General features: G+C 33.3%; 1 protein-coding gene across 1 annotated transcript; it reads right to left on the reverse strand.

Annotated features, from left to right (window-relative positions):
* Positions 1 to 1,304: 1,304 nt before the first annotated feature.
* On the reverse strand, positions 1,305 to 8,061 carry LOC143080223 (uncharacterized). The gene is made up of 5 exons (XM_076255951.1): positions 7,948 to 8,061; positions 7,043 to 7,514; positions 6,666 to 6,778; positions 2,748 to 4,789; positions 1,305 to 2,212 (listed from the first exon to the last, which is right to left on the reverse strand). Exons 2-5 carry the CDS (start codon positions 7,490 to 7,492, stop codon positions 2,031 to 2,033), a joined length of 2,787 nt encoding a protein of 928 aa, XP_076112066.1. The 5' UTR covers positions 7,493 to 7,514; positions 7,948 to 8,061; the 3' UTR covers positions 1,305 to 2,030.
* Positions 8,062 to 26,198: the final 18,137 nt, after the last annotated feature.

The following is a 26,198-nucleotide window of genomic DNA, read 5'->3' on the forward strand; positions in this document are numbered from 1 at the left end:
CAATCTTTGTCAAATTTTTCCCTATTGTAGTTTTATTCAGCAATCAGCAAGACATTCTAAGATAACTAATATGGGACAATGATGTTGATTAGAAAATACTCCATTCCTGGATAGCCAGGACCTTTTGTTTTCCAAATAATTAATATTACCAATAATTGACAAGTTCCAGGTCGACGGGTTCAAACAGAAAGATTTGAAAGCAGAGAAAACTGTGTATCTTATAATCGACATGATTTTATCAGATGGCAATACCAATAACTAAAACAAGGCTTAGGCATAGTTGTATACTTTAATTCAGTTACGGACCAGCGATATCATGGGTTTGTACTTTTCAATTTACTAAATTCATTAAGAAGATAAAAATAGTATTAAAAAAAAGGTTCGAAATGGACTCAAAAAGGAGCGGGGCATGCAAGTGTGTTGACAGGGTAAGTTTCTCTTGATTTTCACACTCAGCTTGAATATCTTATTCGACAATAGGACACTATACAATTGAATTTACACTTTTAACTGCAGCAAAAAAGTTGAACAGAGATTGGTTTACCCTTCAAAAGTTTTATGGTTACCATCATGAGGTTTGGTTGACCATTAGACATATGAAGTATAACATATGTGGTTAACTTTTTATGCAGTTAAATATATAAAGTAAATTAACATCCATAACAGCTCTTTTATCTGCCATTGGTATATTAATCTTATTTCTTGTTTTAATTCCTCTTCAAAGGCAGAAATAAAAGCAATAGTAGTATATCGCTGTTCAGTAGTCATTAATCGATTTAACTGAAACAAATCTGGGTCATAAACACATGAACTATAAGAGGAAACGAAACGGAAAAACAGAAACATCGAACTGCTACAATAACAAACGCCGTCATACAGAAAATTGTATAAAAGTTCGAAAAGATTAAAAACCTAAGACAAAATAAAAGGAGTTGTTGAAACACTACCGATGCGACAACATTATACGACCTAAGAACAGGGATGTTTGCAACTGAAGGTAACTGTATGGCCTTCAATTATGAAAAAAACCCATATCGTATAATAGCAAGGCACCAGCATAACACAATGTGAAATGATTCAAAAAAAGTGATTGAATACAATTCATTTAATTATGACCGACAGTAAACACCAACAAGTCAATTGACTTAATTATAATGACAAAGACATTAATGATACGAGAAAAAATAATAATTTGCATGTGTGTTGGATATAATATTTAAAATAAAATGCATTTCATAAAAACAATTTCAGAATTTTATTCCAAAACATACATGTATAAACATAAGAAAGGGCTCAATAAAATAAAAATAACAACACTCTTTCTTATAAAATATAAGAACACAATGGTTTATCAGCCAAGTTGTTCTTTTTTTGTGCACATGTTCTCTTCTGAAAAGGAGTAAAGTATATTCTACCTGTGTAACTATGTAAAAGTTTCAAATCCTATAAATATATGCGGTTCTGTTTCTGATAATTTCATATGCACCAATTTCTATCGTTTTCAATATTTTACTAATAAAACTTTTAACCAAGACTTTTTCTAAAGAGAAACCGGTATACGCTTGTAAAGGATTTGATAAATTACTTCATTAAGGATACTTTAAAATCCTAATTTAAATTATAGAAATGAAATATTTAATGTGAATGCTGTGTCAATTGTAACAAATGTGTACAACGTTAACAAAATAACGTAATGCCAAAAACATATTGTCCGCTACATAACTACGTCGAAACCTCAGTTTAACGTCTTCATCTTAGTTCTTATGATTTTCATTGTTCCATTGTGTTAATAAGCTTACAAATCGTCCCTGTGTGTATCCATAAAAGTGACTATGAAGATCATTACAAACTATAAAATGTTTTTAAAATTAATCGCTATCATAGTAATCTGATATGTTACATTATACATGTGCCTGTAACAGAATCAAAACGACTATTGGATAGACAGCGTCTGATGAGTAATGAATTAACATTTCTTTTAAACAAAACGCTCTCATAGCAATCTTATAATCTTATTCCATTTACACTAATTACATTATACATGTGCCTGTAACAGAATCAAAACGACTATTGGATAAACAGCGTCTGATGAGCAATGAAGTGCCTTGACAATGTGCAAACAATGTTGAAGATTTGATGCATGCTATTTTCTGACCATGTGTACACGTTCTGCATGAGCCTGCAACAATACAGCCATGTCCAAGTAAACAGCCTGTAAAGAAATGTATAAAATTATGAAGATAATATTATACCGAATGACTTCTTTATATGTCAACATAAAAGTTGTGGGAAGTTTTGCTGAAAACAAGACACTAGGTATTATTGTCCGGATGGTTTAGAAGGGGTCCTTCATATTAATGTTCTTTCAGTTTTAAAACAATCTTTTTTTCTAAATCCTTTTTGTCCATTATTTGAAAGCTATGCTTTTATTTGTTTATTTACTCTTTTCCTAAAATTTCCTTCTTCATTCAGTACTGTTTGCCCTTTCTTCATTCTATTCTGTAAACCGCCCCCAGATTGCCCTCCGGTTTTTTAATTTAATAAGAATAGATTTTATGTTTGTGTTCTATCTACAGTTAAGAAATTCAACGAATAAGGGAGATAATATATCTTCTTACGATTTGTTGAAGATCAATCCACAGTTGTACATGAATAGCTTCATACAATTCTACATTAACATTGCCACGGTTAAAAATCATTGTTACAGTGTTAATATGCTGAATGTAAATAAAAAGTTTAATGCATACCTGGATTTCGTATTCCTCCTTGACCTGCATTGTGTGTGGATCCTGAATTAGATTGCATTTGATTTTGGCTGTGATGTGCGTTTGCTCCCATATTTGAAGATGGTGAATTCATTTGAGTCATCCTTTGCTGAGGTGCAGTATTGGTTCGTTGTTGGGGTGCAGTATTGGTTCTTTGCTGGGGTGCAGTATTGATTCTTTGCTGGGATGCAGCATTGATTCTTTGCTGGGGTGCAGTATTAGTCCTTTGCTGGGGTGCAGTATTAGTCATTTTCTGAGGTGCATTATTTGTCCTTTGCTGGGGTGCAGTATTGGTTCTTTGTTGGGGTGCAGTATTTGTCATTTGCTGAGGTGCAGAATTGGTTCTCTGCTGGGGTGCAGTGTTGGTCCTCTGTTGAGGTGCAGTATTGGTTCTTTGTGGCAATGATACAGTATTTGTGTTCTTTGGCTGTACACCAGTATTAAGTCGAATGGATGGTTTAACTTCATTAAAAGTCTTTTTAACTGCTCCTTGAACTCCGGAACTCTTTAGTTGATGCATCTTCTGATTACTGGTTTTCGTGGATGACATGACGGTTGGTGATTTTTCTATTTTCTTTGGCCAGTATTCATTATAACTACAGAAAAACTTAATAAAAACATTGTCTTCTTTCACTTTTGGAAAATACCTGTTTTTGTAAAATTCCCAAGTATCCTCAATTACTTCACCGAAATTCACACTGTACTGTTTCGGTGTTGCAGAAGTCATCTGCAATGCTCCATGGCATGGTTGGTATTCACTTCGACCTTTTATTTTACAGTAAGCAGAACACATCCTACCACATGAGTCATGCGCGGTAATGAGGGTTTGTGTCATTCCTAGCTCTGGGGACCTAACCGCCACATACGCTGTTGAAGACGACAGGGCCAGTCTGTTGTCAACGATTGCATATTCCTGGTAAGAACCATAATAATTAAGTCCCTCAGATTTGATGAATATTTTGCCAGCATTTGACGACGTGTCTTTACAGTAGTCATATTTTCCCAATCGCACAGTGTGTAAAGTGTTTCTTAATACTCGATAGGCATCCGGTGAATAGACATCGCCGTCGTAAATAACGTTACTATGGAAAACTGGATAGGAATCATAAATCGCTTTTTCAGGGGGTCTTCTACTGAGGATCTCTACTGGAATATACACCCATTCTCTTATATCCGTCATATCATCCACTCTGTATCTATTCTGTATACCTCTATCGGACGATGGACACTGCTTATTATCTGACTGCACTGGAAGGGCGCTCTGACCAAAGCTGAATCCTCCCAAACTAGGACTAGTACCTAGTTGACCAGTTGCCTTTAGATGTAAGTTCCATTCATGTCGAGTGAGGGAAACACATCGAGGAACATGTACAGTGGTATCACACCTAAGATAGACTGATCCACAATCTGTATGGTCAATAGAACATTCTGGTAAGTATTCATATGTGTAAACTGACTCAGTAAAGTAACTACTGTAACCGTCTATATTTTGAAGAGTTCCAAAGCCAATTGGTTCAGTAGTACTTGGTATTCCCCGACCAACAGGGTAATCCTTGGCAGGATTGATACCTTGTTGACGTTGTAACATTCGAAACTGTTCCCAAATATAGTCAACATAAGCAAGATGGTTAAAATAGGCTGGATCGTGTGCAGCGGAATTCAGGTCTGACATTTGTCCACCCCCTCCACCAATCCATCGATTCACCAAATACTGCTGTCGTTCAAGATTTGTGTCGTAAGGAGCTGTTGGTTCAGATATATCTTCTGTTCGGTTTTTACTCAATATACGTCCAATTCTGCTACTTGATAAAAGCTGACCCATGCTACCAATGTTTCTGACCAGAGGTCCGGACGGTGTTTTCCAGTTCCCATACGGACCAGTTCGGACAACACCATCACCGTTCCCCAAAAATATGTCTGACCAGATGACACTGTGGGTTGGGTCCTCTAACGGATCGTCCAAGTCTGACGCAAAGTATGGTACAGTTACGGTAGGGTCTATTTGGCGCAGAGCATTCTCGTATCTGTAAAAGCAAAACAATATTCAAAACATAAATTACAAGATAGTTAAGCTAAGTAGATGCTCAAATGCGCATTTTGAAAGACATAAATAAAATTGGCCCGGTCCCAAATAACACAAAAAAATGGGTATTAAAGGCACAAAGAAAAATGACCCAGTCATATCTTTTAAGAAAATAGCCACAGAAATAATCTTTCAATATTATCAGAAAATTTCTATACAAAAGACAGCATTAAACACACAGGTAGGGGGAACCACAAAGACTAATGCGGAAGTCAAACTTGTGTCTACGGAAATAATCTTTATGATCTGCTATCTAGTTAAACACGTCAATTACGCGGTTTCAAAACTTTAAAAAGGGGCACATCAAACTTCCATATACTGCTACATAACACAAAATGAAAACGATGATATAGGAATGTTAATTAACCCATATGTGATAGTAAACCGATGATGAATGAATAAAAAAAAAAGCCTAACCTATTGCAAGAATATATGAAATATGGTTACAGCAATGTATGTAGAGTATCAGACTCAACAAAGAAGTTTGAGACACCAAACGCATGGACTAAATAAAATATTACTGAAATTTGGTTAGACATCAATAGTCCTTATGTTAGCATAGCGAGACATGCTTCTGCGGCAATAAAAACCCCAACATAATGATAAATGAATTCTCAATACTGGTTTGTTTATTATATCATAATGTTCATCGGTAATTAATGTTACATTAATTGTTCGTTTGGTATCTGTTCCCTCTTTTTGACTAAAAATTTGGGTTCAATAACATTAACGACACTAATGTAACTGCACTAGATGCTTAGGGCAAAACTGTTTGAAAATCCAAAACTTAAAAAAAAAATCGAAAAAAAATCTTAAATAAGACAATTTCAAATTGTTCATCAGACGAGAATTCGGTTGTTTTCATGACTTTAGTTTACCCAAATATGGCAATATTTTTTCTCGGTTAAAAAATTGTTTTTTGAGATGTCAGAAAATTAAAGTTAAAAGAATTTCAATACTTTAAAAAAAAAATGCAATAGAAACTTTAGCTCCAAAGAAATTAATGCATATGATGCCTTTCCTTTTTTGTTTAGTAATATAGTGTACTCGATCAGTGTTTTATCAACTTCTTATAATACATACGGGTTTGACATTGTAGATAATTCTTATATTGGAAACTGTACACTTTTATTCGTATAATTTAATTCTTCACCCCAAAATGATGATTAAAAACAGAAAAATCTAATATATAATATAACACCCACCTACCAACAACACAAATAAAAAATAAATAAAAAATAAGCAATAACGCAAAAACAAAAACAAAAACAAACAATAAACTGAAAACTGTAAAAAACAACCACTATAATAAAGCAATAAGAAAAACACACTCTTTTTTTTAGGCACAACAAAAACATTATAATAAAGCAATAAGAAAAACAAACACTTTTTTTTAGGCACAACAAAAACAAACAATATGCAAAACAAAAAACAAACAACCCCTGTAAAATTAAGTTAGTATGTTACCAACTTGAGGCAAGCATATGAATATGTGATTGCGTTAAACTAGTCTTTTTAACATTGTTTTTCATGAAAGGGGAACCCTGGTTTATCAAATGATTAGATTGTAATTGGAATAGCCATCACCGATACAGTAAAACAAGACTAAATTTCTATCATCAATGTCATTTAATTTCTGGTTGATAAATGCCTTAATTGCAATCATACAACATCTTTTTATTGCCAAAACAATATTTGTAACCTTAAACGACTTGCTCTGATGTGTCATCTTTCTAAGTAATAAAAATAAAACCACATCGTCATCAGAATATGTGTGTGTCAAAACAAAGTAGTATTTAAAATTGAATATAACTTACATCAAAAGGTAAACTCTGTTCCATCCTAGAAAGTTAGGACTGAAATGAGCCACTGGAATGGCGTCTCCACGGTGGATGTTGGCTATAAAGTCATATCGTGATACATTTCCTATCTGAATAATATAATGAAAAATAGTTTTATATTTCTGTAAAATGATTACTTTTTTTACTAAAAAATAGTTCGTTATGAGAGGTAAATGTTTAGTGTAAATTCGATGTGTCCCATATTACAACAAGAGAAACGTTTTAGTGCTGCTTAAAAAAGAAGTGCTTTGAAGATTCACTAAAGAATTATTTGTAAAGAAAGAGATCTACATGAATATTTATAAAATCATACGTATTTTCATATGTTTTGTAAACTCTTAAATTATACATACAGGGAGCTGCTTCAGTGTAGTAACAGCACGGTGATATTGATCCCTCTCAAGGTCATTCAACATTCGATACTCTGTTCGAATGCGCAGTGAAGCTGCAGCTTGGCGCCTTTTTCTACCACTTCCAGTTGCAGTTGCCGTTGCAGTTCCGGTTCCTGTTGTGGAGGCAGCAGCAGCAGCAGCACTCGTAGCACTTCTAAAATCTGGAATTTGAAGTATGGCATCTATCCATTTTCTGTCAGCATCGGATATATTCATAATGCTGTGATCGACAAGTCTCCATAGACTTTTCTGCATACAGAGCCATTGGATTTCTGTGCAAGGTACTTTCGTCATGTCATTTTTCCGACTTAAGGATTCAAAACAAATGCTGAGCTCATTTGGAAGTGGTATTTCCTCTATCAAAGCTCTTGTGGTCCCAATTAATAATGTTAGAAATATAAATGCATGCATTATATTTGCCTAATAATGGTTCCTGGAATATAATTTAAAGTTAGGTCAAAGACGTTTTTATATTTACAAAAAAAAAAAGATCGATCCATCAAAACTATGGACATTGCCACTGTTTACTTGAATTCTTAATGTTCATGATATACTACAGAACTTATCTTTCAGTTATCAATACAACTTTATATTAATTTTCAAATAAACAGATTCAAAAAGCTTTCCCTTGATAAATTTATATGCATATTCTTAAAATGGTTTTATATCATGCTAACTTGAAAAAAGAGTGGTTCCCTGATATTTTTTGTATGAGCGTCTGTTAATTTGCATTGTGCATAACTTGCAACTATTTAAATTCGCGAGAATTGAATGTTTCTCTAAATAAGTAACAAATCTGATGTTTTGTGAGAATATTGTATTGCATGCTATTTTTTACAAGACAAAATTAAAAGAAATTGTCTTACCTCGATAGAAAACTCGCATTCCGTCAATATGTTTTGTCTTATCACAATGGTCAATCAATAAAAACAATGACAGTTGTGTAGACATTAAATAAAAACTATTGACACATCTAGAATACCATTGGTAATAAATATGTCCATAATCTTAACGTCTGGAACAAACTTGATTTTCTGACGTACGATAAAGAAATAAAATACAAAATTAAAATGTCAATTGTTCTTGAACAATTGAGAGGTCTTTCCTTTTGTAATGTAAAATACATGTTCCAATAGACGTAGAATGTATTGAAAAGCTTTAAAACACACTGAAAATCCTTTAAATAAGGTCAAAAGCACATAATTCGCTATATGGGACATGACCTTGACCTTTGACCTTTTGACCTTTGTCAAGGTCATTAGTCCCCAATGTCATTGCTGAAGACCCCATGGGTCTAGGACCTTTGGTTATATAGTAAAAGCTGATTTTCTCTTTTCAGAAACCTAAAACAAGGGTTATGCCCCTTACAGAAAGGTCAAATCTCTTCGGTCAAAATGTAACAAAGTTGCGCATAAATGACCCAAACATTTTCCACTATTCAACACTTCTGAAAGTATTAAGGTTGCTGAGTTGTTCTGATAACAAGGTGTTAGGTCAAAGGTCAAGGTCAACATACACATTTGACCTTGAGATATTTTTCAAAGTCACATGAATTGATGATGAATGGTGAAGATCCTAGGTGTCTACGACTTACGGTTTCTGAGTTTTGGTGGTCAACCGACACCGGTTAATTTTAATAGGGGCATAACCCTACCAATGAGTCGTTGAATCTTTTCGATCCAAATGTAACGAAGAACCGGGGTCTGGTCCTGAACAAATTTCACCCTTTGTTTTTTTTCTACCTATTATGGTTACGGTGTTGGAACGATAACAAGGTTTTTTGGTTTCGGAGGGATTACTCCGAACCGACAAAATATTTCGACTAACAGGGTGAGTTCCAGATAGGTATTCATGACACCGATACAAAGTGTGAACATGAAAGCGACACGTCTTACGGTTTAGGCTGCTAACTTCGTCAAAGTTTGGCGGAAGAATAATAATAATAATTAAACTGTCAATTGTTCTTGAACAATTGAGAGGTCTTTCCTTTTTTAATGTAAAGTACATGTTCCAACAGACGTAGAATGTATTGAAAAGGTCAAGGTCAACCTTAAAAAGCTCGAAAACACACTAAAAATCCTTTAAATAAGGTTAAAAACACTAAATTCGCTATCTGGGACATGACCTTGACCTTTGACCTTTTGACCTTTGTCAAGGTCATTGGTCCCCAATGCCATTACTGAAGACCTTAAGGGTCTAGGACCTTTGGTTATATAGTAAAAGCTGATTTTGTCTTTTCAAAAACCTAAAACAGGGGTTATGCCCCTTATAGAAAGGTCAAATCTCTTTGGTCAAAATGTAACAAAGTTGCGCCATAATGACCCAAACATTTTCCACTATTTAAAACTTCTGTAAGTATAATGGTTTCTGAGATTATCTCATAACAAGGTGTTAGGTCAAAGGTCAAGGTCAACATACAAATTTGACCTTGAGGTATTTTTTAAAGATACATGAAATGATGATGATTGGTGAAGATCCTATGTGTCTACGACTTACGGTTTCTGAGTTTTGGTGGCCAACCGACACCGGTTAATTTTCAAAGGGGCATAACCCTACCAATGAGTCGTTGAATCTTTTCGATCCAAATGTAACGAAGAACCGGGGTCTGGTCCTGAACAAATTTCACCCTTCATTTTTTTTCTACCTATTACGGTTACGGTGTTGGAACGATAACAAGGTTTTTGGGTTTCGGAGGGATTACTCCAAACCGACAAAATATTTCGACTCACAGGGTGAGTTCCGGATAGGTATTCATGACACCGATACAAAGTGTGAACATGAAAGCGACACGTCTTACGGTTACGGAGGGAAATTTTGTCAAAGTTTGGCGGAACAAGAAGAATAATAATTAAAATGTCAATTGTTCTTGAACAATTGAGAGGTCTTTCCTTTTCGAAATGTAAAGTACATGTTTCAATAGGTGTAGAATGCATTGAAAAGCTCTCAAACACACACAAAACCGTTAAAAAATGACAAAAAAAACAAATTCGATAATTTGGACATGACCTTGACTTTTGACCTTGTAACTTTTGTGAAGGTCATTGTTCCACAATGTCATTGTAAAAGACCCCGTGGATCTAGGACTTTTCGTTCAAGAGTTAAAGCTAATTTTACCTTTTCAGAAACCGTTAATGCGGGTTATGCCCCTTAAGAATATGTCAAATCCTTTCGGTCAAATGTAGAAAAGTTGTGCCTCAGTCACCCAAACATTTTTCACTGTTTACTATTTCTGTAAGAGTAACCGTTTTTGAGATATCGACTAAAAAGTTGAAAGGTCAAAGGTCAAGGTCAACCTTAAAAAGCTTTAAAACACACTAAAAATCCTTAAAATAAGGTCAAAAACACATAATTCGCTATCTGGGACTTGACCTTGACCTTTGACCTTGTGACCTTTGTCAAGGTCATTAGTCCCCAATGTCATTGCTGAAGACCCCATGGGTCTAGGTCCTTTGGTTATATAGTAAAAGCTGATTTTGTCTTTTCAGAAACCTAAATCAGGGGTTATGCCCCTTACAGAAAGGTCAAATCTCTTCGGTCAAAATGTAACAAAGTTGCGCCTTAATGACCCAAACCTTTTCCACTATTCAAAACTTCTGTAAGTATAATGGTTTCTGAGATCATCCCATAACAAGGTGTTAGGTCAAAGGTCAAGGTCATCATACACATTTGACCTTGAGATATTTTTCAAAGTCACATGAATTGATGATGAATGGGCAAGATCCTAGGTGTCTACGACTTACGGTTTATGAGTTTTGGTGGTCAACCGACACCGGTTAATTTTCAGAGGGGCATAACCCTACCAATGAGTCGTTGAATCCTTTCGATCCAAATGTAACAAAGAACTGGGGTCTGGTCCTGAACAAATTTCACCCTTCGCTTTTTTTCTACCTCTTCCGGTTACGGTGTTTGAACGATAACAAGGTTTTTTGGTTTCGGAGGGATTACTCCGAACCGACATAATATTTCGACTCACAGGGTGAGTTCCGGATAGGTATTCATGACACCGATACAAAGTGTGAACATGAAAGCGACACGTCTTACGGTTAACGCGGATAAATTTGTCAAAGTTTGGCGGAAGAATAATAATAATAATAAACAGAAGAAATACAGTAAGGTCTTTCCCTTTAGTAAAAGGAAAGACCTTAATTAAACTGTCAATTGTTCTTGAACAATTGAGAGGTCTTTCCTTTTGTAACGTAAAAGACATGTTCCAATAGACTTATAATGTATTAAAAAGCTTTATTACACACTAAAAACCCTTTAAATAAGGTCAAAAACACATAATCCGCTATTTGGGACATGACCTTGACCTTTGACCTTTTGACCTTTATCAAAGTCAAAAGTCCCCAATGTCCTGAACATTTTGCACTAATTACTATTTCTGTAAGTATAATAGTTTTTGAGATATCCAATAAAAAGTGAAAGGTCAAAGGTCAAGGTCAACCTTAAAAAGCTTGAAAACACACTTAAAATCCTTTAAATAAGGTTAAAAACACTAAATTCGCTATCTGGGACATGACCTTGACATTTGACCTTATGACCTTTGTCAAGGTCATTAGTCCCCAATGTCATTGCTGAAGACCCCATGGGTCTAGGACCTTTGGTTATATAGAAAAAGCTGATTTTGGATATTCAAAAACCTAAAACAGGCTTTATGCCCCTTAAAAAAAGGTCAAATCTCTTCGGTCAAAATGTTACAAAGTTGCGCTGTAATGACTCAAACATTTTCCACTATTTAAAACTTCTGTAAGTATAATGGTTGCTGAGATTATTCCATAACAAGTTTTAGGTCAAAGGTCAAGGTCAACTTACACATTTGACCTTGAAGTATTTTTCAAAGTCACATGAATTGATGATGAATGGTGAAGATCCTAGGTGTCTACGACTTACGGTTTCGGAGTTTTGGTGGCCAACCGACACCGGTTAATTTTAATAGGGGCATAACCCTACCAATGAGTCGTTGAATCTTTTCGATCCAAATGTAACGAAGAACCGGGGTCTGGTCCTGAACAAATTTCACCCTTCGGTTTTTTTCTACCTATTACGGTTACGGTGTTGGAACGATAACAAGGTTTTTTGGTTTCGGAGGGATTACTCCGAACCGACAAAATATTTCGACTAACAGGGTGAGTTCCAGATAGGTATTTATGACACCGATACAAAGTGTGAATATGAAAGCGACACGTCTTACGGTTTAGGCTGCTAACTTCGTCAAAGTTTGGCGGAAGAATAATAATAATAATAATAATAATAAACAGAAGAAATACAGTAAGGTCTTTCCCTTTTGTAAAAGGAAAGACCTTAATAATAATAATAATAAACAGAAGAAATACAGTAAGGTCTTTCCCTTTAGAAAAAGGAAAGACCTTAACTATGATCTCGTTTATATACCCCTTTTCCGTCCCATCCTATTCGCGTTGATATTTTCAAAAACAGTATATAAAATTCATTTGGGAAAGTTTACTGTAAAATGTTACATCAAACAGTTTTCATTCGAATAAAATAACACAAGTATATGTAAGACCATGTAATAATATTTTTTAAGGATTTACATTTTCTGTTTTCGAATAAGATCTATCGCATTATTGCTTAAGATTTTTTTTTGGTATTTCCTGACTATACTTTCATATCTACTAAGCCTATTCAAAACGGCTTGCTTAATATCGCACAAAAATGTAATTATATTTTGCAAATAAGTTTTGATACTTTTAGTTTTGAAGTACGGTATTGCTGTTCTCTAATTTTCGTGTCGTATGAAATAACTCTAATATCATATCAGCTACATATCTGCATTTAATAGCATGTTAATTATATATATAAATATTACTTTATTTTCATGTGATGAAATTCTTATTTTTAAGAGTTTTTACCATGGCGATGTCAGTTTATTTTCTATCTATGAGTTTGACTCTTCCTCTGGTATCTTTCGTCCCTCTTGTATATAAATAATAAAGTATTGGTATTCTATGTTTTTTTTTAGACAAATACTAAATTGTATTTACTTTCTGACAGAAAACAAAGAATGTGTCCGGTCATATCAGTCAAGCAAAAAAAATATCTAAAGACAATAAATGCTCAAAAAATATTACAACTTCATTTGATTGATCTGTTGATGGTCTGTTTAACATCCAGTGGCAAATATTTACAGGATATTAATGAATATTATCAAGTAGGTAAATTGTACAATACTTAATCTAGTTTGGGACCAACTGGTGTTAAGTTTTATGAACCTGCAATATTATTCAATCACATATGTTCTGATCTGCATGAGTGACGGCAATTTCTTTTTTTTTGTTTGGACTGCCAGCAGGAAAATATGATATTCTGAATAGTAGAAATTGTGGCTGTCGACAGGCCACTTACGGATCCTTCAAAGTTTTTTTTTAAATGATTATTATGCATGCATTATTATGTTTAAATATCGATGATAAACAGTTTGTCAATAATAAATGACCACAGGCTATTCTATCTATATAATATTAAAGACAAGTCGTGTATGCTCCTCAGTATTTATTAATAATCATTTAAAAATTGTATTTACATTTTCAGAGGACATGGTTACACATGAATCGGACGTGACTGCAAATTCATGCATCGCCAAACAAAATAAGACGCCACGACATGATTGGTACTATACTAGTGTAGCGAACGCTGAGGAGAAGATTAAGTGGTAAAATTTCATTCAAATGTCTTGCCTTAGGGTGTGACAATTTTCCCATCTGATGAAATTTTGAAATACGACATATTTTAAAAAGTACATTTCTAAGAATAGACATTATAGATATTATTTTAGAAAAGCTAAATTTTCAGGCTTCCTAAACTCTGTGGAAAGTTTCACGTAAACTAAAAGCCATGGTTTAATAGCCAGATTTCTGATGTAATGAACATCCGGTAAAGACCTGGTAGGCGTAACATATTTTATAATGTGGTTTGGTTTTTATTGTTATTAGTCGCATATATCTGTCAATCAATTTGTTTTATGCGTGCATTATTATGTGTAATTATCGATGATAAACAGTTTGTCAATAATAAATGACCATAGGCTACTCTATCTATATTATATTAAAGACAAGTCGTGTATGCTCCTCAGTATTTATTAATAAATCATTTCATTTTTGTACACTTTTAAAAGTCGTTCTATCTTGTATTAAAGCTGCAAGTTATTATTTCAGCAACAGTTTATAGAAATCAAATATATCAAAAAGAGATAACATTTTTCACGGTGGGTATGGTTGTCCTGCGAGAGAACGTTCTGTGCTGGTGATTCGGTCCTGACGGGTGCTGGTGATCAATGAAAAAATGTAAACAAAGACGAAAATGATGATTTTTGACGTTTTCACTCATAAAAAATGGAAGAAAACAGTTGAGATTTTTCAATTTTGTTTCTTATGGGTTCATATGTAAACCATTAAAAAGTTGACCCTCTAAACTGTTTCAGTAAGCGTAACACAAAAATGCTCATTTTCAGAAAATCTAGAACTGAAAAAATAAAACTAAAATGCTCATAGAGTCCGCTTTCTATACCGCAATCCACACGACAAAACTATTTTGTGAAAAAACATTGCAATTCATTAAAATTTAGCATTTTCTCAATTTATTCATGTCCTGATACTGTGCTGGTGGGTCCTGTCATTGTGTTGGTGGGTCCTGATACGGTGCTGGTGATTTTGGATAAGAAGTTGGTCATATTTGAAACAAATGTTACAAAATCAATAAAATTGGGCAGATAATTGTTGTCAATAGGATCTATGACTCCTATTTTAGCTCTTGTGCATCCATTTGGCTGTTTAATATGTGTTTTCAAATGATCGTAACTTGTATTACATAATTACATAAAAGGGCAACATCTTTCGTCCAATATCAGATAACAATATATAGTATCTAAAATAAGAATAGTTTTATTAAGATATTAAATGCCCCTTACGTTGATGCTTCAACAATGATCAAAGCATATGCATATGCCGCATAGACATGTTTGTTATAGCGCTCCGCATATATTTATAGAAGAGCTGTAAATTCTAAAAAAATTCTTGTTGTCGTAGATGGTTAAAATGAATCCTCAACAAAATCTCAATAACTTTGTTGGAACGAATAAAGGCTTTAAATCAAATTTTCGTGGACTTTTTAGCTTCCACCCTGACGAGGCATGTTAGCTGTTCGTATGCTTGCACCTAACACACGGAAACTTTCACATTTCCATCTTCTTTTCTGAAATATTTTTCCCAGCTCATACTTGACAGGATTGTTATCCTAGTAAAAGGTGTAACCAATGAATTGAACACAAGTTAAAAATTCCACAATACTATATAATTCATTTTATGTGTCAATTTGTTCGAAAAAAGTCGAAAAGAAGAGAGTTTTTTTAATGTCATGATTGTCTGTCGCTTTCTAGATCTATGCTTGGCATTTATTTCAGATGACATGGACTCCTCACCCTAGTGACCCTGTTGCCTTTCATAGCTTTATCCGTATACATATATTAATAGATAAACAAAAGGCTACAACTGGTATTTTTGTATTTAAAATGATTCGTTGTAACGAGAATATTTGTGGTGAATGGAAACTGTGAGGGTCAAAATCTTAAATTGCTTATAAATTTTGCTGGACCCAGTTTCGTTCATCTTCGCTAGCCAATGGTTACGATCCACTCCCGCTCTCTTCACCCTTGGCGGATTGAGATAATATTTCGGAGACACAAGGTAAGGATTTCTATTGGTTGCAGTAGAAACTCGCTGCATCCAATCAAAAAGCGCCTATAACATGATCACGTGTAAATGTAGAAAGTGTTTGTAAACAATTGCCACGTGTTTATTGTGCAACAAGTCCTTACATCACTAAACATACGACTATATTTAGTGACAACTTGAATGTTTTTAATCAACAAATAGAAGTTCCTGTGTATGTTTCATGCACAAATGCATGGATGTTGACTTATATTTTCGTTTCCTGCTTTACCAAGTGGGTAGAATCTAGACACTACCGTGTTTTTACCTCCAAATTGAAGAGTTCAAGTGCTACCACTGGTCAAGAATAATGTATTCGGAATGGGCGTGACTTTAATCTTCCGATAGATGGCGCGACATTGATATCACAAATGTTGGCTCAATCTGCCAAGGGTGAAGAGAGCGGGAGTGGATCGTAACCCTTGGCTAGCGAAGGTGAAGAGAGCGGGAGTGGATCGTAACCATTGGCTAGCGAAGATGAGTTTCGTTATCTGATCTGAATTTTCTGAAATGTGCAAGGTAGATAGACATTGGCTTTTTGATTTTTTTTACTCGGTAGGTTTTGCCCTAATTGCTTGAACTTTTGCAATATTAAAGCCGATTTCAATGAGTGTGTAGACAAAGGGAATATCTTTGGTTATCTTGCTTGCTGAACAGAAAAGTCATTGTTAGGTTATGTAAACTTTACGAGTAGACTAGTCCGACAAAGGACACATCTTTCTGTATGTAGGACCAGGCTACTTCGAAAGGAGGGTAGTATACCTTACCTAACAATGAATTCACGGTTTAGCTAACAAGCAAGCTAACCAAAGATATTACCTTTGCCTACATACTCAATGGAATCGGCTGTAAATAAAAACTCGAATACATTTTAACAGACAGTGGTCATATTTGTTGATGAATATTGTTTTTACTAGATTCACTCTTGAAAAATCATTTGGTAACATTTGGTCAAGTAATTTCAGAAAAGATCTTTTTGTAATTGCGGACGCCAAGACAATACATGAACCTCACACGACCCCTCGACACAGGTGAGCTTATATATGATCTTATAGCGATTCGGGTTGATAACCAGTTGAAAGTAAGCCAGTTTTTTGTGTGTGTAGTTTTGTATTGTTTTAAACTGTTATGACCTTTTAAAGTTAAATGTAGGTGTTTAATCTAAGAATTTCTTTTTTTTAAACTTATATACTTGTTTTATACTCAAATGGTAGTATGAAGCTACGAGATATTTGAAATATTTGAAATTGAAGGCACAATTAACAAAGAAAACGGTAGTTTCAAATACTTTTAAATAGATCTTTATATTAAGGATAATGTACCCTTATGTTGATCCCATGCTAAACATAACAAAAATCTCTGTACAAAGGTTATCTCGTCTTCATTCTCTGACATATTCTAGTCTGCCCTTTCATAAAATAGTGAATTTTTTTTTAGTGTTCTATCGAACTTTCGAAAAAAAAATACCTGATAACCGTTCAGACAAAAACATTATGTTGAAATAATCTTACAGATACAGCAAGTGATTCTTTTAAAATAGCTATAAGATACATTTTTCTTTTAAAATACAACTTTTAAATCTTACGAGAAACTATTCCAAGCTTACAACTTTCACTGTAACCTCGCTCTAACTTATCCCCCATCCCCTCCAAAAAAAACCAACAAACAAACAAACCCGCAATACTATTGTCATTCTTATAGTCAGCACTAAATTGTTCACAAACAAATCTGTTTAAGCTGCTAAAGACATATGATTCAAACGCTCAGAAAGTCCTTTGTTCTATATTTTTGCTCTCCTTTTTCATGCAAAATCTTTTACATTTTTATTTTATGGGTTATTGTTGAAGGTCGTACGATGACGTATGGTTGTTAACACATACTTCCTTTGGTTTATTATGGAAATTTGTCCATTGACAACAAACATACCACATCATCTACTTTATATAAGTATTGTATAAATTACAACGTATTTTGGTGATCTTGCAAAATGATCGTAATCCCGAAAATCGTAAACATATTTTCTTATCTTAAAAGGGGGCAAGAAGGGTTCCATTAACAGGCCAATAAATAAGATTACAGTTAATTTAAAAAAAAAATACAAAAATAAGGCTATTTTTTCTCTCATAATAACAGTAAACAGATTAACAACAATGTCAATTTCAAGAAAGCAGACAACAGTTGATTAGTCAATAACAGTATCAATGATCTTGAATATGTGCCATTTTTAACTAAAATATAAAGGCACAGAACCAGGACATAGGAGCACAGAACCAGGACCGTTTTTCTTATCACCAGCATAGCGTCAGGACAATTCCGTTTAAGGAACTTGCACGACTTTTGCATTATAACATTGTTGTAATATACTTTGCATGGTACTTATGACGAATCAGAGAAAAATTAAGCAACAAAACAGTCGTTTTATTGCCGTCCTGATACAATGTAAACAAACCCACCAGAACAGAATCAGGACCCACCAGCACCTGACAGGACCAAATCACCAGCACAGAACGTTCTCTCGCAGGACAACCATACCCACCGTGTTTTTAGACGCATATATACACCTAATGATTATGGAAATCTTATATTGTTGGTAAAACAAATTCACAAATTTAAAAAATAGTCACAGCAAAAACATTCACATTTTGTACGAGTAGGAAAAACTCCCAATTCTGAATCAAAGTACTGAAGTACTAAAAATCAGAGGACCTCAAGTTATGTTGAATAATTGATAAATGACAGGTGTTTATACTATATACCTGCCAGACAGATATGTTCACCTTACAATATAGTACAAATAAAATAATTTGCTATCATATCTGAGATACTGACTTGAACTAGGAAACTTAACTTTGTGAATTATCAATGATTACGTGGTCAAATGAGAACTGTTAGATTGGCATAATGACCATATAGTTGCACACATACAAAAGTCGTTAGCATATAACTTACAATAGAGAATCGACATAGAAAACATTTCTTCGAGTAGCTATATATGGAAAGCCAACGGGGTCAAAATTCTTAATTCGTAACTTGTTAATTGATTATTCGTAACTTGTAACTGTGTAATTTCTAAATTGTTAATTCGTATGGAAAGCCAACGGGGTCAAAATTCTTAATTCGTAACTTGTAACTGTGTAATTTCTAAATTATTAATTCGTAAATTGTTAATTGTTAATTTGTAATTTGTTACTGTGAAATTCATAATGCTTAAATCGTAAATTGTCAATTTGTAACTTGCACCTTTGTAGTTTCAACATTCTTAATCGGTTAATTGTCAGTTTGTTACTTGTAACTGCGCAATTTCATAATGCTTCATTCGTAAATTGTCGATTTGTAACTTGTATCTTTGTATCAAAATTCAACATTCTTCATTTGTTAATTGTCAATTTGTAACTTGTAGATTTCAAAATTCTTTATTGGTTAATTGTCTTTTTGTATATTGATGTTTTGTAACTTGTAACATGTGACTTGTCGATTCGTGAATTGTCGATGTGTGAAATATCGAAGTGTTAAATGTCATCGTTGTATTATGCTAACGATCATTATGACGACAGATGACGCTAGGCTTCTTCTTCTGTGTATAAGCCTCCTGTAAGTAGGATCACCGCCATATGGAATTTATTCCAAAGGAGTTTAAATCAATTATGTACAGCGCATACATATAAAAGATAACAAATTGATAAATAAATTGTTTGTTTTATATGGTGGGTATGTATAAAAGGGACTCGGTTTTATATTGATGTAACCTCATATAAACATGTTTGTTTACTGTACTGGTCACCAAACCTGCAATGAGGTGTGTCACTTCCTTTATTAAGGTATATAGATGTGTCGCTGGGACGGGCTTCCTTATCAACTTCGCAAATATATTACTGTCACTTGGAAAGAAATTTCTACTTAATATTTAACCGGGTCAAAACAAGACTAAAAACATGAAATATAAGACGGTGCTGGAAAAATACTAATATTGTCCTGGGCCCGCAAATTTTGGACTCAATGTATAATGGCAGAAATGGTTTGACAACCATCATTCATTAATATTATAATCTCAACATTAAAATTTCAGAAAAGAATGTAATTATCTAATGATATGTTTAAATACAAGAAACAAATGGGCTTTATTTATTTGGCTCCAGGAATCTGATGTACAGTAGTTGTCGTTTGTTTATGTAATTTATACGTGTTTCTCGTTTCTTGTTTTTTTAATTATAGATTAGACTGTTGGTTTTCCCGTTTGAATGGTTTTACACTTACTGTCTAGTAATTTTGGGGCCCTTTATAGCTTGTTGCTCGATGTGAGCCAAGGCTCCGTGTTGAAGGCCGTATCTTGACCTATAATGGGTAACTTTTATAAATTGTTATTTGGATGGAGAGTTGTCTCATTGGCGCTCATACCACATCTTCCTATATCTATAAAAAAAAGTACTTTGCAAAACAAACTGAATGAAAAATTATTTTAAATGAGTCACTTAGTTAATGTATACTATATATCAAAACTGTGTTGAATATGCACTATTTTGTAATAAAATCTAAAGGAACCAGAAAACTAATCGAGGCCCTAAAATTTGAGATATTGTCAACCGGAATGCGAGAAAACCGCATATATTTTAATAGTCAGGTCAATAATGGGATATCATATCGTCAATAGTATGGGACTAGTTCACATCTACCCAGCTAACACATAATATTTTCATGATATTATTGACTGGTTATATGTATGTTTGTCAAAAATATTTACCAACAAATATTTTGTAGACATTTTTTTTTACATCAGAAATTATACATGAAAGATATTTTAACAATAATATTTCATCCCAATGTTTTATTGCTAATATAAAAACATTTTTTGTAAATATTTTTTTATAATAAATAAATAAATATTCTTTGCTGATGTTTTTAAAACGTCAAATATCTGATGGACATTTTTATATATATATATTTAATATATATATATAATTTTTAGATGTGTAAAAGAAATATTTATAAAACATTTTTGATTAATATCTATGTAAAGCATAGGTTTGATGTATAATACAATATCTTTTTGATGTATAATAAAATATCTTTTAGATGTACCATCAATATAATTTTCTTTTCCTAATTAAAAATATAAAAATGGTAATATCTAATGAATATTTCAATAACATCATAACAACATATTTGTTCGATTTTATTTAGAAAACAATAGTTAAAGACTGTTTCATAAACATTTTAAGATAATATGATTAATAGCTATTTGTAAGATGTTTGATAGAAATGTTTTCCAAATGTTTGTTAGTGATATTTGAGCGAAGCACATGTTTGATATGAAAAAAGAAATATTTTATAAACATTTTTACATAATATTTCTAATTGATATTTGTAAGATGTACGACAAATGTTTTTCTAATGTTTGTAAGTGATATTTGTGTGAAGCCCATGTTTGATATGAAAAAGGAAATACTTTTTTATATAATTTTTTAATCAGATTAACATGAATGTCTCCTCATTTTTGGTAGAAAAGTTTTAACAATTTTAATCTAACTTAGATGAAAATTCCAATTAAGTCAAAAGAAAAATTATCTAGCGAATAGCGATTGTATTTGAAGAGCATTGAGGACTCAGTAAAAATTCAATTAATAAAGTCATACCAAATAGGACTACAATAATCTGTGCCTAGAACTAGAAAATTCTTTGTATTTTGCCTAATTCAAAGTTTTTAAAACAGTGTTTATAAAAAAAAATATCATTGATATTTCATGCCAATTAAGAAATATAAGCCAACATTGTGCCAACAATATGCCAACTTATTAGGTACTTATCTCCCACCTTTATACCATATAATTGATGATTTTTTTTTTATATTATTCCAACGTTCTAACAAAAAAATGTGCTCTTCATTCTCTTTATCTAACATTTCCAAATCTGTGTAGTCATTTAAATGTATTTACCTAAATGATTGAATAATTTTATGCACAAACATAAAATATTTAAAACCAGCCCAAAACAACAAATACAATTTGAATATACTTTCATTTCTTATACGCCCGTCAAAAATTTTGTTAGAGCGGGACATGTGAAACCCCCCACCCTGTTTTTTTTTCTCGAAAAACTAAATATCACTAAAATAAGATTTTGAATCAAAACCAAAAAGTATACAGATCTTTAGATTAAGGTAGATGGGGTGTCTTCCTCCATCTTGGATTTTGAAATACCAGAAAACAAGGTCTATATCTTTGAAAAAATGTGCAAATTTTGAGATAAGTAGGTAATTCATGTGTAAGATTTTTCATTATAATATAGAAAATGCAATGTTTTATCATATTTATGGTTGTGTTTTACCATTAACCGAATACTTTTGTTTGATTCAATTTTTTCCAACTTTGCCAAATAAGGGGAGATAACTCAAATGCAAGGGCAGATAATCCAGATTGTTATTTTTACAATAGAATGTGTTAGGAATTTACCAATTTTATTATGTAGCAAGAAAACGAGTTCGGTGACCCTCATTTTTCTTTCTCTTAGAATCATATTCAAAACAGTGTAGCTGTGGCAATTGATTGACAACCTTAAATTGTTCCATTGACTTGGGCAGATTATGTGAACGTTTGTCTGTAACAACCGCTGCTCACTATGTACTTGTTAAAGGCACTTAAACTGTGGGGTCACAAAAGGTTCTCAACACCTAAATAAAGAAATTAGAAAAACTAATCAGGAATAACACGATGTTTTGAATTATATCAATAATACAAATCAAAACATAAAGTTATTCCTGATTAATTTTTCGAACTATTTTAATATTAAAGGCGTTAAGAACCTTTGGTGACCCCACAGTTTAAATTCTATAATAAGTAAGTAGTGATCAGTTGTCATTACAGACACACGTTCACCTAATCTGCCCCAGTCAATGGGATAATTTAAGGTTGTCAATCAATGGCCACAGCTACACTGTTTTGAATATGATTCTATCTGAAAGAATAATATTGCAGCCATCTTCTCATATTTTATCTAAACATTATATGGTGTAGTTTTTGTTTTAATGAGGAAAATTGGGTTTACCATGCATATTCTATACTAAATCTGACAATTTTGCACAACCTGTAGTGTGAAAATAATTCCGGTGACCCATTCTTTTAATTAATGTTTTGAAACAAGCAGGTTATAAACTACATTTTGGCAAATTATCAAAAAATTCTATGGATTATAATTTAGACACCCCATCTACCTTAATATAACAAAGAAGTGTATAAAGTTTTAAGCAATAATCATAAATTATTTTTGAGATATGGCGCGACATGTAAAAAAAACCCTCCCCTTTTTTTACAAAATACTCAATAACTCAAAAATGAAATTTTGAATCATCACCAAAAAGTATACAGATCTATAGATTAATTAAACAAAGACATGTGTAAAGTTTTAAGCAATAATCATAAATTGTTTATGAGATATGGTGCTACATGTAAAAAAAAACCTTCCCCTTTTTTACAAAATACTCAATAACTCAAAAATGAAATTTTGAATCATCACCAAAAAGTATACAGATCTATAGATTAATTAAACAAAGACATGTGTAAAGTTTTAAGCAATAATCATAAATTGTTTTTGAGATACGGCACAACATGTAAAAAAAACCCTCATAAGAAACAACTATGTTAAGTTTCATGAAATTTGGATAAGTCATTCTCAAGTTACGGTGCGACATGTTTACGCCGGACAGACAGACGGACAGACGGACGGACACCGGACATTTGTGTACTATAATACGTCCCGTCAAAACAAAATTTTTAATCTGTCTATAGATCTGTATACTTTTTGGTGATGATTCAAAATTTCATTTTTGAGTTATTGAGCATACAACAACCGAAGGCCACCAATGGGTCTTCAATGCAACGAGAAGCTCCCGCACCCGGAGGAGTCCTTCAGCTGGCCCATAAACAAATATGTATACTAGTTCAGTGATACCGGACGTCAATTATACTGAACTCCGAATTATACACAAGAAACAAAAGTTAAAAATCATACAAGACTAACAAAGGCCAATGTTTTTTTTTTAATCTCAAACCCCCCTTCCTAATGCTTCCACTTTTAAACAAATTGACGCCCTCTCCGTCTGACTTGTCAGAGAAAAGATCTTGCCATATCGCCATTTGCATAAAAGAGGCAATTATCTCTTATATGCTTACACTAATTATACCCAACGCAACGAAGTTGCGGAGGGTGTAATGTTTTGACCCGTCCGTCTGTCTGTCTGTCGTTCCGTCCGTACGTCAGTCCATCGGTCTTGTTTCTTGTCATCGCAACTCCTCTCAAACCACACAACAGAATTTCAAGATAAAAAGGACATACTAAGTAGATTTGCATATCGACAAGAAATTACAATTCAATTTTTTTTCTAGAAGTTACGCCCCTTTGAACTCATTTGCTTCGATATACCTCTGCAACAGTTTATCGTCGCAACTCCTCTGAAACCACACCACAGAATTTCATGAAACCTTGTAGATAAAAAGGACATACTATGTAGATGTATATATCGACAGGAAATTATGATTCATTTTTTTTTTCTTATACAACTTTTTTTTCTCACAGTTATTTTATTTCTCCAGTGACAATGTGGGGACGTAGGGCATGTGAGCGCGCTCCATAGGTTCTTTTATTTTATTTCTCCACGAAAATAGTTGCACATTATTTGGGGTTTGGCCAAAGGAGTATGTATTTTGTCATTTTTAGAGTAAAATGATAGCCTGGGATCCAGGCTGACTGCTCGACAGAAGAGCCAGGCGGAATACAACCTGGTTTGTCAATAGGATATTAGGATTATATTGTTACGAATTCATTGCAAATGATTTTTTATTTTATATTTGACATGCAAATTTAAAAAAAAATAGGTACAAATGTATATTGATTAACAGCGTGAATCATTTCAGTTAATTAACGATTGACAACATGTTAGACTTAGTAAGGTTGCCGGGCTATAAGGAGGTGTGTGTCACCAGGTGGGGTTCATATCGGGAGTACGGGGCATTTAGCAGCTTTTGAGATCGAGGGAGTCGTGAATATTTTGGTCTTTTTGGTTGTACATTTTTATTGTAGGAAATCTGGTAGCGTCAATTTTTAAGCTTCTTGACCAGAAAAATTCAGTATGCATATATATTAATACATAAAATTGAGAATGGAAATGGGGAATGTGTCAAAGAGACAACAACCCGACCATATAACCGACAACAGCAGAATAGAATATATATGTAAGCCCTTTCCTGTCAGAATAAAATGATCCGATAATAGCATTTTATGATGAGTAGAAATCGTTTATTACTAGTACCTGGGGTTTTCAGTAATGATGTAGCCATTCAAAGCCGACAATATGGTATTAGGTTTTGTCATTGATGAAGGCCGTAGGTTGCCTATAGTTGCTTACATTGACTTTATTTGTACTTCGCGTTGGTGGGTAGTTGTCTCATTGGCAATCATACGATTTATTACCACATCTCCTTATTGTATATACCTGAATAATCCAGTCGTAATATTCCACTGACCAACGACTATTTCATTAACCCCGTATTTAGGAGAGATCACTTTACGTTGAGGGACTGAACTAATCGGGATGGTTTTTTTTATATATAGTTTCCGTTCTCGAACGAAAGTCCACGTCAGTAAACAAAATAAAACTGCGATCCTGTAAACATGAAATTTTTGTTTTGCTTTTTTTAGACGCATTTTCTGTAATTAATGGATTCAAATAACTAAGGTATGTATTCCACATGGAGGTACTCCGACTTACAGGAGGATTATACACCGAAGAAGAACCCGAGCGCCATCTGTCGTCGTAATGATCGTTAGCATAATACAACGTTGACATTTAACACTTCGACATTTCACACATCGACAATTCACGAATCGACAAGTCACATGTTACAAGTTACAAAACATCAATATACAAAAAGACAATTTACCAATAAAGAATTTTGAAATCTACAAGTTACAAATTGACAAATAACAAATGAAGAATGTTGAATTTTGATACAAGTTACAAATCGACAATTTACGGAATGAAGCATTATGAAATTGCACAGTTACAAGTATCAAACTGACAATTTACCGATTAAGAATGTTGAAACTACAAAGGTGCAAGTTACAAATTGACAATTTACGAATTAAGCATTATGAATTTGACAGTAACAAGTTACAAATTAATAATTTACGAATTAACAATTTAGAAATTACACAGTTACAAGTTACGAATATACAAGTTACGAATTGAGAATTTTGACCCCATTGGCTTTCCATAGCTATATAGTCACTCACTGAACTATGAAAAAGAGGTTCAAGACAATCACATTAAAGCAGATAAATTGTATTACTAATATTGGGGCTAAAGATACCAGATGAACAACAAACTCATAAATCGAAAATAAACT

The sequence above is a fragment of the Mytilus galloprovincialis genome, chromosome 6 (genome assembly GCF_965363235.1).
Source record: "Mytilus galloprovincialis chromosome 6, xbMytGall1.hap1.1, whole genome shotgun sequence".
Taxonomy (NCBI): Eukaryota; Metazoa; Mollusca; class Bivalvia; order Mytilida; family Mytilidae; genus Mytilus; species Mytilus galloprovincialis.